General features: G+C 37.2%; 1 protein-coding gene across 6 annotated transcripts in view; it reads right to left on the reverse strand.

Moving 5' to 3' along the window:
- nrxn2b (neurexin 2b) overlaps window positions 1-14,935 on the reverse strand; it is a 539,034-nt gene that overhangs the window by 360,547 nt on the left and 163,552 nt on the right. For 5 of the 6 annotated variants that reach the window (XM_060864255.1, XM_060864252.1, XM_060864254.1 and 2 more), the window contains exon 4: window positions 13,435-13,464. The exons of the other annotated variant lie outside the window; for it this stretch is intronic. In XM_060864255.1, coding sequence (XP_060720238.1) covers window positions 13,435-13,464 — 30 coding nt within the window. The remainder of the gene's footprint in view (window positions 1-13,434; window positions 13,465-14,935) is intronic. 6 annotated transcript variants of the gene reach the window in all.

The raw sequence follows: 14,935 nt of genomic DNA on the forward strand, positions 1-14,935 counted from the left end.
CACCGTCAACATTGCGTGCAGCAGCAACCACAGCCTCCCAGACACTCTTCAGAGAGGTGTACTGTTTTCCCTCCTTGTAAATCTCACATTTGATGATGGACCACAGGTTCTCTATGGGGTTCAGATCAGGTGAACAAGGAGGCCATGTCATTAGTTTTTCTTCTTTTAGACCCTTTCTTGCCAGCCACGCTGTGGAGTACTTGGACGCGTGTGATGGAGCATTGTCCTGCATGAAAATCATGTTTTTCTTGAAGGATGCAGACTTCTTCCTGTACCACTGCTTGAAGAAGGTGTCTTCCAGAAACTGGCAGTAGGACTGGGAGTTGAGCTTGACCCCATCCTCAACCCGAAAAGGCCCCACAAGCTCATCTTTGATGATACCAGCCCAAACCAGTACTCCACCTCCACCTTGCTGGCGTCTCAGTCGGACTGGAGCTCTCTGCCCTTTACCGATCCAGCCACGAGCCCATCCATCTGGCCCATCAAGACTCACTCTCATTTCATCAGTCCATAAAACCTTAGAAAAATCAGTCTTCAGATATTTCTTGGCCCAGTCTTGACGTTTCAGCTTGTGTGTCTTGTTCAGTGGTGGTCGTTTTTCAGCCTTTCTTACCTTGGCCATGTCTCTGAGTATTGCACACCTTGTGCTTTTGGGCACTCCAGTGATGTTGCAGCTCTGAAATATGGCAAAACTGGTGGCAAGTGGCATCTTGGCAGCTGCACGCTTGACTTTTCTCAGTTCATGGGCAGTTATTTTGCGCCTTGGTTTTTCCACACGCTTCTTGCGACCCTGTTGACTATTTTGAATGAAACGCTTGATTGTTCGATGATCACGCTTCAGAAGCTTGGCAATTTTAAGAGTGCTGCATCCCTCTGCAAGATATCTCACTATTTTTGACTTTTCGGAGCCTGTCAAGTCCTTCTTTTGACCCATTTTGCCAAAGGAAAGGAAGTTGCCTAATAATTATGCACACCTGATATAGGGTGTAGATGTCATTAGACCACACCCCTTCTCATTACAGAGATGCACATCACCTAATATGCTTAATTGGTTGTAGGCTTTCGAGCCTATACAGCTTGGAGTAAGACAACATGCATAAAGAGGATGATGTGGTCAAAATACTCATTTGCCTAATAATTCTGCACTCCCTGTAGTTATAGCCAGAATTCATATATCATGCTGGTATTTCACCCCATTTTTAGTTAAAAACCCAAATATAGAATATCCATATATTTAATTCTTATAAACATTTACGAAATTGCAAATAAATGTTATTTCTAAATCATTCATACACTGTAAAAAGGTGAAATTGCATACCTTAAAATGATTTTTACTTCAACTGAACAAAACATATTTAATTGCCCTGCAAACTATATCAAACTAATTGCTGCAAATTATTTTATTAATTTTCTTGTTAAACGTTGGACTCAATATTGTACATAATCTATGTTGGTAAATTGTTGAAGACTAGTTGAGGCCAGGCCAGCTACCTTGAGCATGGGCATATCGATTCCGTAGATAAACGGGGTCTACACAGCAGATCTTGCTTGGGTTACCATAATCCTTACATTTATCCTGCATGGCCAGTGATTTCTTGTCTTTAAGTGAGTATTTTGGTTGAATGTTGTCTAGAAAATCTGTGTTTTTTTAATCAATTGTGCTTTAGATATGCTAACATCACCCGTAGCTGCCAGTTAAGTAGGTTAGCTAATGTTAGGGTGCAAATGTTAGTGTTGATTGGCAAACATAATTGTTAACTGTGGGTTTGAAAATTTCCTATAGAAACAACTTGATATTCAGAACTTCAACTCTTGCCTTGTAGAAAATCCTTTTTGTTCATTAGTTTAGCCATTCTTTTTTATATCAGAAAATCTATAAATGTGGCAGAAATTTACCTTGTGCAAACATTTACACACAACTTTACAACAAGATTCATAAATGAGGCCTATTGATATTTTCTTTGAAATTTAAACAACTGAGCTCACTAAATGTTTGGAAGTTTGTGAGTTCAAATCCCAGGACTACCAAGCAGCTACTGCTGGGCCCCTGAGCAAAGCCCTTAACCCTCAACGACTCAGACGTATAAATGAGATAAATGTAAGTCGATCTGGATGAGAGAGTCTGGCAATTTTTTATTTCTTTTTTTTAAATAATTAAATTCTAAATAAAAAGATCATTGTGTACTGGGTAAACAGCACTTCTTCATAATTTTGAACCCTGTTTCGAGAAAAGAAGAAAGAAAATAATTTAAATTCCATGAGAACTTGCGTATATCATTGTAGGTAAAATTCTACCCCGACATAATACAAATACATCCACATAAAAACCATGAAAAAATTTCTTTTACTTCACTTCATGAGTAATTACTTTATTTTTATGACCGAGTATTACACTTTGAAAGCTCATGAAATAAGCATAGCTTCTCCACACTATAAAGCAAAATATTTCAAACACTGTAATGTTATTTCTTTCTTGGCACACACTGACCTGCTGTGTTTCTGATAGAACTTTCATATTCATTGTGCTGCAACTGGGTTCTTTTTTCTTTTTCCTTTTTCTCTAAGACAATTGCTAGCAGGTAGATTTGTTTTGAATAATGTTTTTTTTTTTTTCTGAGACTATGTTATGTCTGCTTTAAATAAAATAAAATGTAGGTGTTCAAAAATCTTGTTAGCTTGTTTAGCTTGGAAGCCTTGAAGCAGATAAATACAGTGACACAATCAGTACTTCGAAAATATCAAAATAATGAGCACTTTTAATAAAGCCGATCTTACGAGAAATAAGCGATGTGGAAGTTTTCAATTCATTAAGTCCTAATACAAGGCACAAATGCTAACTGTGTATTGAATTTTACATTGAATTCTTGTGTGTTTTAACACCAATCACGATTAGGTTTTAATATGCTTGTATTTGGCTCTGATCCACATCATCCTTTATTGTCAATTTAGTGGAAATGCCTGTAACTACGACTACTAAACCTAAAAGTCAGAGCACGTCGTCCTCTTCCAACATCCTAGTTGAAGAGAACTAGACAGTGGATTAAACCAGAAGAGTGTGAGCATGTGAATTGAATGAATGTGGGAGACCATTTGCATGTGACTGTAAATAGTGTGAGCGTGACGGAGAAATATGGGAAGGTCTCAATCAGGTGTATGATTAAAATCCTCCAGTGAGAAAAACCTACAGTAATTATACTCTAATGGCAGATAATCGCACCACTCGAAGGTAAAAAATCTGCCTGCAGCAGAGTAATAGAGTATGTTGATATGTGAAGGGCAACATATCACAGCACAGAGGTTAAACATTAACATTTGTTAGATCGCTACATCCTATTTGTTTTATTAGCAACTGTTACCATTACTGCTACTAGTAATACTAGTAAGAGCAGTAGTGTTAGATGTAGGAGTACCAGAATTAGTAATACTAATGATATTGTATAGCAGTAATAGTAATAGCACAACTACTTTTACTTCTACTATAGCTACTTTTACTAGTAATATAAATACTACTACTGCTACTAGGACTATTATTTTAACTACAGCTTCCTCTACTAGTAACTAATACTAATACTAATGAGAGTATTACCTCTACTAAAGCTACTTCTACTAGTAACAAAATATTACTACTACAGAGAGTATTACTTCTACTACAGCTACTTCTTCTAGTAACAATACTACTACTACTACTACTACTACTACTACTACTACTACTACTACTACAGCTACCTCTACTAGTAATATAAATACTACTATTGCTACTAATACAAGGACTGTTACCTCTACTACAGCTACTTTTACTAGTAGCATAAATACTACTATTGCTACTACTACTACTATAACAATTACTGCTACTACAGCTACTTCTACCAGTAACAATTACTACTACAGCTACTTCTACCAGTAACAAATACTACTATAACTACCACAACTAGTAACATAAATACTACTACTACTACTGAGAGTGTTACTGCTACTACAGCTACTTCTACTAGTAGCATAAATAATACTATTGCTACTACTACTAGGACTATTACCTCTACTACAGCTACTTTTACTAGTAACATAAATACTACTACTTCTTTTACTACTAATATAACAATTACTGCTACTACAGCTATACCAGTATCAAAAACTACTACAGCTACCTCTACTAGTAACATAAATACCACTACTACTGAGAGTATTACTGCTACTACAGCTACCTCTACTAGTAACATAAATACTACTATTGCTACTACTACTAAGACTATCACCTCTACTACAGCTACTTCTACTAGTAACAAATACTTCTACTACTGAGAGTATTACTGCTACTACAGCTACTTCTACTAGTAACAAATACTTCTACTGAGAGAATTACTGCTACTACAGCTACTTCTACTAGTAACATAAATACTACTAATGCTACTACTACAAGGCTATTAGCTCTACTACTGCTACTTCTACTAGTAACATAAATACTACTACTACTACTTCTGTTGCTAATATAGCTACTTTTGCTAGTAACAAATACTAGTACAGCTACTATGACTATTACTGCTACTACAGATACTTCTACTAGTAACATAAATATTATTACTGCACATGAGTTCACAGCCACAAGGTGTTTAGTTAGCGGTTATCACTTGCTAAGGAAACGACTTTTAACTGCATGGGCTATCTTTCACTTTTTGCTTGTGTCCTTTTTCCTTTTTTCCCTTGTTATTTATTGTCATGCATTTCCCCCAGTGCCGAGTGTTGCGATTAGAGGTCCTCACAGAGAGCACAGAGCAGCTTGCAGCACTACGGCACACACTTGTGTTGTCACACCTTTGTGCACTCGTACTTCATATGTCACCAAGCATGTTTCCATGTTGGATTTGATCTGTTTTTGACCTTGACCCAGTACCTGATTTGTACACTGTTTCTCCAGTTCACCCTGTTTTGCTGCTTGACCTTTCTGACCTATCAAACGCCAAACTGTATCTGCATCCATCTCAGACTTTCTTTGAGAAAAACTACATACTTTGCCAAATTTTTAAATTATTTATTACCTGGGTAAAATGTCATTATTTTTATTTGAAGTAATTTCAGTAAAATCAACTTGAATATATAATTTCCCCATGTTTATCTCAGTGTTTTCATTAAAAAAAATAAATAAAATAAAGGAAAAATGAGAATATTCTTTATGAAATGGCTACTGTCAGGCTACTGAGTTTAATTAATAAGACTTTTTTCTGAGCAGTTAAAAGTATGTAGATAACGTAATAAGAAAAAAGTCAACATCGCTTTAAAACAAATGTCTAAGTGTTGGTTTGTGTGTGTGTGTGTGGGCATGAATGTGTGACTGTGTGTATGGGTATGTGTGTGTGACTGTGACTGGGTCATAAATTTAACACAAGAAGCCCAAAGAGGAAAAGAGACCAACACGTGTTCACTCTTACCTACAAAGCTGCTTCAAGGCTTGGAGAGATGAGAGACTGGGAACTTTAACACCTGCTCTCATGAGAAATGTTTTGTGCACAATGCCCTCAGTTACTTTCATTCCTTTAGCTGTATATTTTATCCTGTGCTAGCTACATCTCTATTTATTAGCTTATTGCCTTTCTGTGCAATAGTGTACAAGTGCAAACTTTTTTTTTAATTAAACACAGTGTTTAATAGGCTAGAGGAGTTTTACATAAACTTTCTTTAAATGTCTAAAATTGTATATAAAAGGCGTGTTGAATTATTGGCACCCTACAAACCTACAGTAGAGTATATATTAGACAATAATTACCCAACATTGTGAATTCTCTACAATAACAGACAGCAAAATCTTTCTTTTGCTTTCTGTTTAAATTATTTCCATTTTACTATTCTATAAATTAATCCTTAGAGTGCCCTGGATACATGCAGTGTATTAAATAATAAAAATAGAACTTATTTTTAAACACTGTAAGTGCAGTAGTTGATCTAGAGGTCGAGCAGACGCAAATATTTTTATTCCCAAAGCATTTAGATGTAAATCAGTATTAGATGGTAAATCAGTATTTTTAAGTGTTACCTATTATAGTTTGTCTTTTAGGCACAAGTTTTGCTAAAAAAGACTCATAATAACATGCAGCGTGTTCGTCTTTCCGACTGTTTGCAACATCGCTGGTCCTTCCAGATTACTTCCTCTGGTGTCGCAGGAAACAGCATGCTGATAATTCACTCTCTAGGGTTTCTCCTGAACAGTGAAACCAACCCCAGGTTCCCCTCAGCAATTAATCTGTCATTTTTAGGCCAAAGATGAGGGAAAGTAAATCCAGCAGCGAGCATTTCTCTCTCATACTGGGTCACTGTGATTAATAGTCGACAGACCAGTGCGCTACGGCCCGAACGGCTTCAGCTTCAGCGGCGTCCCACATGGCTCGTATCTCTCGGAGCGCCGCTCCTCTTGTTGTGACCTTAATTACGGTACCCGTAGATGCAAACCGAATGTCGCTGTGCGCTGAGCCGCAGGGGCCAAATTCAATTAAACTGGGAACTGACATCTGAGAATGGTGAAGGATAAAAAACAATAAGGATGGAGGATTGAGGCAGAGGGCATGGAGAGAGGTAAATACACCTATTCAATTAAAATGGGAAATGATGTTGAGGCACAAAACATGAAGATCTGGCACAAATCAATTCCAATCCCTTTATTTATTTATTTTTTTATACTTCAATTTGAAATTTTAACTATTTCAGTAGATTTTACAAATGTTGCCCTGTACTGTTTAACTTAATTTCTTTAACTACACCTGATATTATTTTATTTTATGTGTTAATTTATTCATTCATCTCCAGCAAGTGATATCCTTGTCAAGGTCATAGTGGATCCGGAGGCTATCCCGGGAATACGGGGCATGGGGCAGGAATACATCCTGGCTGAAATCTCAGCCCATCTCGGGCATTTATTTACACATTACTTATTCATTATACACAAGTTATAGACTTTATTGCAATAGTTTTGAATTGTAGTCAGTGTACACCCTTGCTGTGTGTGTGTGTGTGTGTGTGTGTGTGTGTGTGTTTGTGAGTTTTTGAGTGAGTATGATTTGCTCCATCAGTTTCACTAAGTGAGGCTGCCAATAGGATTCCGTGACTGGCCTGCCAAAATATGCTGTACTGTGAAGCAAACATACACACAGACACACACACACACATACACAGAGGGACATATGCTTGTTTTCACCAGGCACTATTCATTTAGCATTGTACTCATTGTAATTTTGTACATTGCTACATAGATACACAGGTGGAGGGATGGATGGATGAATGGATGGAGATACAGGCAGGTAAAAAGTTAACAGGCAGATGTCAGACAGAGAAACAGATGGATGGATGGATGGATGGATGGATGGATGGATGTATGGATGGATAGATATTTGCACACACAAATATATAACCAACAGAGAAATACAGACAGGTAGACAGTCAGGCAGGTACATTGACAGCAAGTAGATGCATAACTAACAAGCAGAGACGGAAAGACAGAAAAATAGATAGTTAGATATATTAGACAGACAGACAGATAGATAGGCAGGGATACAGACAGACAGACAGATGCATAAGTAATTCACGAGAGAAAAATCAAACAGACAGGTAGACAGACAGATGTTTGCACACATACGTACATTTTTTTAATCAATACAGCTCGATCTAGAGGTTCTGTACACCAATATACAATGCAAAAAGTGCAACATGTCCAAAGCTTGTTTAGGCAGCTGATGGAGCATATTAGTTGGCTCCCGCCCAGTTAAATTAGGCTGGTTAATAGGAGAGAGAAAACTGGCAGAGGGCATTGTGACAGGTGTGTGTGTGGTGTGTGTGGTGTGTGTGTGTGTGTGCCAGGGAGCCACAAATGTGCATTTGACACAGACACATCAAATGCTTCCTGCCAGCCTCCGTCTTTAAGCACAATTCATCTATCGTTTCTGCGGAATGGAGATAAACTCCTAGTGCTCTTGAATCTCGATCGCTTTTGTCAGCTCTCCTAAAAAAATTCTACAAACAAAAAAAAATCCTTCTGTTGCTTCGTATTTAATAGATCTTCATTTTGGGGGAAAGCGTTTCTAGATTATTCCCCTGCAGAAAAGAAGCTTTGAAGCTACATCAGCTGGAGGTCACCCAGTGAGTGCTCTGCTTTGTAGATCATTATATAATAGGCTTGCTGAATTAAATAAAAAATGGCATCCGATGAAGAAACCGAAGGGCATCGTGACATAGACTGCTTACTGCTCATTTCATTACTTAAGAATGGCACTGTGATGATTTATTTTATTATAATTCTTTTTAGACTGCATCAGTAGAAATGTAAAAATAATTATGACAGCAGCTGCCAGCCAATCAGAAATTCTGAATTTTGTTTTTATTCCTGTAAAGATGTCCATTGTTAAAATTGCTATACAAATAAAATTGAAGTATTTTCTGTCAGTGGTAATATAATATACAGCAGTGCATATCTACAAAAAATAGTTAGTGTATATTCATTCATTCATTCATTTTCTACCGCTTATCCGAACTACCTCGGGTCACGGAGAGCCTGTGATCTCAGGCGTCATCTGGCATCAAGGCAGGAAACACCCTGGACAGAGAGGCACGGGGAGAACATGCAAACTCCACACACACAAAGCGGAGGTGGGAATCGAACCCCCAACCCTGGAGGTGTGAGGCGAACGTGTTAACCACTAAGCCACCGTGCCCCCCCAGTTAGTGTATATTACTTATTAAATATTAAAATAATAATAATAATAATAATAATAATAATAATAATAATAATAATAATAATAATAATAATAATAATTTTTAAAGCATTTAACAAAATATTAGTCTCAGTCTTTTATTGACTGCAATATACCTGGAAAATATATAATACAGTAACTTTATTTAGGAATTAAAACATGACTCATGTATAGAGCATGTATAGAATTAAATCATTATTTGGAAATCATTATATTCTGTTCAATCAGAACTTAGCATTTTGTTCAAGTTAAATATATTCTGATTCATTTTGATTCTTTTTAGGCTCCAAATTCTCCTGAATCTTCTAAAACTTGACACATGTTCGGCACTACAAGTTAACATCACATCATCTGGTACAGTTGTAATAGAGCATGCTTTAGTTTCGCTCGCACTCTGAAACACGTCAGCATCGGTTCAAGCTCTGCTCTTTTCTAACCCTTTAAAGTTTAATGACTTTTATAGGCTAGAACAATGAGCTTACGAGCTGTAAGGATGGAAGTTCAATTCCAGATGTACATTAATACTTAAAAATGGCAGCACGGCAGTGATGTTGGGAGAAAAAAGTGAGCAACGGTTATAATAAGGAGGAGTGAGTGATTGAGGGAAAAGACACACAGAGAGCAGGGTTAAGCAAAGGACAGATACTGATCAGCTCTGCTCCAACTTCACCCTTCATGCCCACCAAGGACAGGCTTTGTGGAGCATGAAGCATCGATTTTCCGCAGTAGGTGTGTGTGTTTGCCAGCGCTGTGTGAGTGGTACGTTTGTAATGTCACGATGCGCAAAAAGGTACCTGGTCTGATCTAATGGCTCGTGGCAGGGCACTCTTTAACAGCTCAGGTTCTGCTAATGCCCACATAATGTCCACACACTCACACTCACTAGTGGTGGAAATGCTGACCTGTGCAAAATAATCATACGGCTCAGCCTTCTATTGAAAATCCTGCCATTTATTTTGAACCCTAATAGCTTTATTGACTGGATGTAGTTGTGTTTTTGGCCCACCGGCTCGCGCCGCTGTAGTAGTCTTAAACATGCCTGATCGATATTGAAGACGCGGCTCGATCGTTTTAACGGATGCGTTGTTTCATTTAAACAGCTGAATTATTTATTAGAGGAATTCAACAGGGCTGACAGCAGAGGAAGTATACAATCTGTTTAAGATGTAATTTCATTTGAAAGAGAATCTTTCCTTATATTATATTTGATAGAATAATTCGTTATTTAGTGCACAGATTTGTGTTAATTGTGCACGTCGCATATAACATATGACATATTATATAGCATATGTCTGGCATAAACCTGTATAAACTCTCAAACATACACCCATAACACTACTGTAATGAACTGTGTAAACAAATCCATTTATAATGTGTTAAAACCTATGTTTATTTATAAGGTCTGACATAAGCAAGTCCTCCAATCGAACATCATAACACGTGTATGAATTATATGTTCAGAGGACATTACAATCAACATGGATTATACGTTTTGTATGACCTTTGTATTCGTTCTACATTATCTATGCATTAACGGGTTATATAGCATACATAACGTGTTGTAATGCTTGCCATTAAGCTCAGGTTGTATAAATGTATAAACGCATTCATTGCATTTTAGAAAGCATTCGTGAAGTAAAACTTGATCATGCTCAAATCTACGCATTTAACACATGCCTACAATGAAAAACCAATAGCATAAGTCTAGTACCATAATGCTTTATAATGCATACAAATATGACTTAATGTAAGGTTACATAATACGTTATAACGCTAGTTTTTCATAACAGTGCAATATTTATTATAATGAACAACAGAGTATTTTATAATGTGTTAAAAAGCATATATAATATGTTAGAATACCTGCCATGAGCATGCATTTTAAGTAGTGTTCATAAGACAATATATCACCAAGCTTCATATGTATAGTGCATTATGAGATAATATAATGGTGATGCAATGTACACTAAGCTCTATTTATAATGCACTCTATAAGCAGTTTATAAAAGAAGTAGAAACAATGCTACAAACTCTATTGCCTTTTGATTACTAGTTATATCAGTATGTGTATTGACTTGATTATATATGTTGGTCTTTGTTCATATGGCCTTTAAAGAAAGTGTGTCAAACTTCTGATTCTCTTCCACAGAAATAATTTAATGAGAATTAATGAGATTTAATGGACAGCTGGATACAATTTTAACATGTTTGTCTCTGTACACCAACACAGTTCTTTGCAGTCAGTATCTGCTTGAAGACTGGAAAACAAGTCACTGGACATGACCAAATGCTGAGTTTCCTTCCTTGAGATGCTTTGCCAGGTCTTTACTTCAGCTGTCTACAGTTGCTGCTTGTTCTTGGGTTTTTCTGCCTTCAGTTTTATCTTCAGTATGTAAAACACACATACTGAGCCTTTTAAGAACTCTTGGGTTGCTTTTCTGGCATATTTTGAGTTGTTATCCTTCCGTACCTTAAGCAACATCCTATCAGAATTCAACCTTCTTCCATTTTGGTTGTCTTCTATGGTCTTCCAAGACTTTTGATGTTGCTGGGCTCGCCGGTGTGTTCCTTCTTTTTCGCTTTGTTTTTCTTCTGATGGCCTCCTTTGCTTGACATCACTTGACACATCTTTCACAGACATATACAGAGATGCCATGAACAACTCCAGATCAATTAAATTTCCTCAAAATAAAATAAATCCATTCATTCTCCCTGTTCAAGGAAGTAGAGTGTGATAGTTGTACGTTTCTACGACCTATCCGCTGTCCTCTCGCTGCACTCAGACCTTTCTGAAATGCAAAACCACGCCTTATAGGTGAGAAATAGAAGATTGGCGTGGTTTGGAATAACAACATAGGGCTCACAGAAACTGCCCCGGACCAAAGGGCCATATAAGAAATGGGAAAACATTCTTAATTCCTGATTTCCAATTCCTCCAGCATGTCCAATTACCTTCTCACTGCTTTGGTCTGGTGGAGCGTGAGGCAGGCGAGTAAACAGTTGACACGAATCAGAGAGTAAATACACAGAAACACGAGGAAGCAAAATAAAGAGTCTGGGAGCAAAGGTTAGAGTGAGACGTAGCTGCGAATCAAAATGAGCGACTGAGACGATTACAAAAAAAAAATATAGGACGTTTGTCAATGTCCTTCATTTCTGCCAATTTCCCAAGACTTAGAGTTATTGATTTTTCCTTTAAAATCAATACATCCACATACACTCAACGTGATTAACTACGGTTAAGAAGGATCGAAATATTATCTCGTACAACCGTATTATATTTGCGGAAACCTGTTTCCACCATTGAAGACACTATCATGCAATTTACAATTAATAATATACTATTTTTTTTTCATAGCTATATAAAATGTATTTATAATTATAAACTGTTAAACACCATTAAAACACAAACACTCACTCAGTACATTCTGACTTTGCATTACTAAATGGGATTAGCTATATAGATATTCTGGATTTTGAATATTTTAATTATTTGAAATATACACAGTATTTAGTGTTAACAAATATGCCCCTATTTTCATCCTGTTCATATTTTACGTAGTGAAACATCTCTGCTTAGCATAATGTCTCTGATGCCACTCAACAGAACAAGCTAGTGGATTTTAGGACATTTTCTGGCTGTCAGTTTGCTTTAGATTTAGTCAATTAAATTATCAAGCAGGATTGTTTTGAAAGGTCAATTGCAATCAAGGAAAAAATCAATCAACCGAGGCTGGTTGACTACTGTACACAGCTTCTTGTGAAAGCAGACTGTGTTATTTTGTGGAGAATGTTGGCACAGATGGAAGTAAGAGAGTGAGAGAATGAGAAGAGGCTCTGAAAAAGGTCATCTTTCTCCATACACAAGCATATACCTGAAATGCATGACCTCCATAACCTCATTGCTACAGGAGATGCTCAGCTAGGAGCTGGCGTACAGAACAGAATGTGGATCGACCTCATGGATAAAGGTCAGACGAGGAAAAGGGAGGAAGTATTGGTCAAGGAAAATAGGAATAGGAAACCTTTACTGGATGTACAATCCAAGTTACGATTATTAGAACAGCACACAGCGTGTAATTCCTTTGGCAATACTTGCAGCTGGTAATGAGCATAAACAAATTAGCTTAATCTTGTGATCTACATGCTATTGATTGAGCAAAGCTGTCAAGACCTCTGATTCTAGCAGTACAGTTAACACAGAAAGTTTCTACATACTGTCTTACGAATGCCAAACAATGAGAATGACAACAGAGAAGTTTCAACATACTCTGTGCATTCTGGACACAAAACACTCGTCCTTCTGTTCGGTGATTCGGAAAAGCAACATTTCAGCAGCGGATGACATTTCACAGCAAATCATCATTTCAAACAAACAAACAAAAAAAACAGCATTACCTTTTGTCAGGAGAACTCCGGTCAAAGGCGTGTCTTCAGGAGAAAGGCCAGAGTACAGGACAAGAGAGTGACAGACAGGGCGAAGTCAACAAGATGAAAGGGGTGGTTGGGGTTTGGTGGGGGGATGAAAGGAGAGGAAGGAAATAGAAGGGTAGGGTAGTGAATGAGGAAAGGAAAAAAGAACACTAGGTAGGAAAAGGACGGATTTGTACATAAGAAGAGCTGGGGAGGGAAAGTTTGGGCAAAAGGAGCGTTTTTTTGTTCCCCACTCAAAAAAAAGAGCAGCAAAAACAGAACAAACCCATACCTTGGCTGTTTAACGTCAGGTGCGCCAGACCTTGAAGGAAAGAACAGAAAAAAAAGAAAGAAAGGAAAAAACGAGGTCATAAAAAGACACGGGAAGGAAAAAAATCATTGTCACAACGTTGGACTGCAGTTTGTGACAGACATCCTGGGGCAGACATGGATGTCAGAGTTTGAACTCAAAGCAAAAAATAATAGAAATAAAATAAGAGACCGAAAAACCGAAAAAACAAGCAAACACTTCTTAAGAGAGGTGTGGGGGACAGAAAAAAAAGCATTTCATTTGGCGCAACTCCCAAAGGCCATTGCTCACTCAAATGCTTTTTTTTCTCTGAAATACTTATGGAACACACACATAACTGTTTGGCAGTAGCAGCTTTTTTTTCTATCTCGATGAATTCCTGATGTTGAACTGTATATATTCCATTTTAACGTGACCTCTGTCTGTAAATCCATTTAGCTTCCATGGGATTGTGCATAGATTAGAGAGAAACCAAAGGAGTTAGTAAACCCTTAGTAAATCCCAGACCAAGAAAGGACTGCATTAACCAGTGCAATGAGAGGGAAAAAGACTCAGACTCTGATAAAGTCAACAACTGGAATTAAACATGTATACCAAGCTCACAGTGGTTATAATTTTGAACAAGCATCGATGACTAATCATTAAGACAAAAAGATTCGCTCTGAAAGCTGAAGATCACATGTACTTCTTTTGCTTCAAGAACTACAGAGTCTAATTCATTTTCAAATGAATATATTCTATTCTAGGAAAAACTCTGAAAGAAACATCCCATCCCTAGAACCTGTTAAAATCTGTACCAAAACCTCAAAAGACTACATTATTTTTCTGGTGTGTTCACTATACAGGATGAAGAAACACTAAAATACAATATTAAAAGAAGCTTTAAAAAAAACTTTCCCTTATAATAGGGCCATCTCAGATAAAAAGCAGCTAAAATTTTACCGCAACAATGTTTTTTACAGCAAGCTGCTAATGGAACACAAAAATAAAGGAAAAAGGGACTACATGTGGTGAGAGTTGCTCTATAATTTTAGAATGCTTAGACCCTCCAGTTGAAAATTTAACCACCTGTCCAAGCCTTCAACTTAATGCTGACTTCAAATCACTGAAAGGCATAAAATAACTGGAAGAGGTCTGTTGTATTTCAGGATGGCATGATTGCAGGTAGACTGGATGGAGGCCATTTTATCAAGAGATGTTTTGTGAAGGAATAATGAGGGCAGAAAAGAATGGCAGTGTTTGTGCTCTAAAAAACCATATACTGTACAAACAACTTGACAGATACAAGGTGCTCCACACCAGATCCACTGATAAAGTTCCACCATCCCTTGGGCTTATTTAATAAGAATAGTTCTTTGCATTCTGGCCAGGATTATTTCTGGTTTTTGGATTACATTCTTAATATTTTTGCTTTATGCCTTTGTTTCTGTGTTATAATATTTCTCATAACCTCACCTGCTCAAGTCTTGCCCAAACCTGACAT

The sequence above is a fragment of the Tachysurus vachellii genome, chromosome 2 (assembly GCF_030014155.1).
Source record: "Tachysurus vachellii isolate PV-2020 chromosome 2, HZAU_Pvac_v1, whole genome shotgun sequence".
Classification (NCBI taxonomy): domain Eukaryota; kingdom Metazoa; phylum Chordata; class Actinopteri; order Siluriformes; family Bagridae; genus Tachysurus; species Tachysurus vachellii.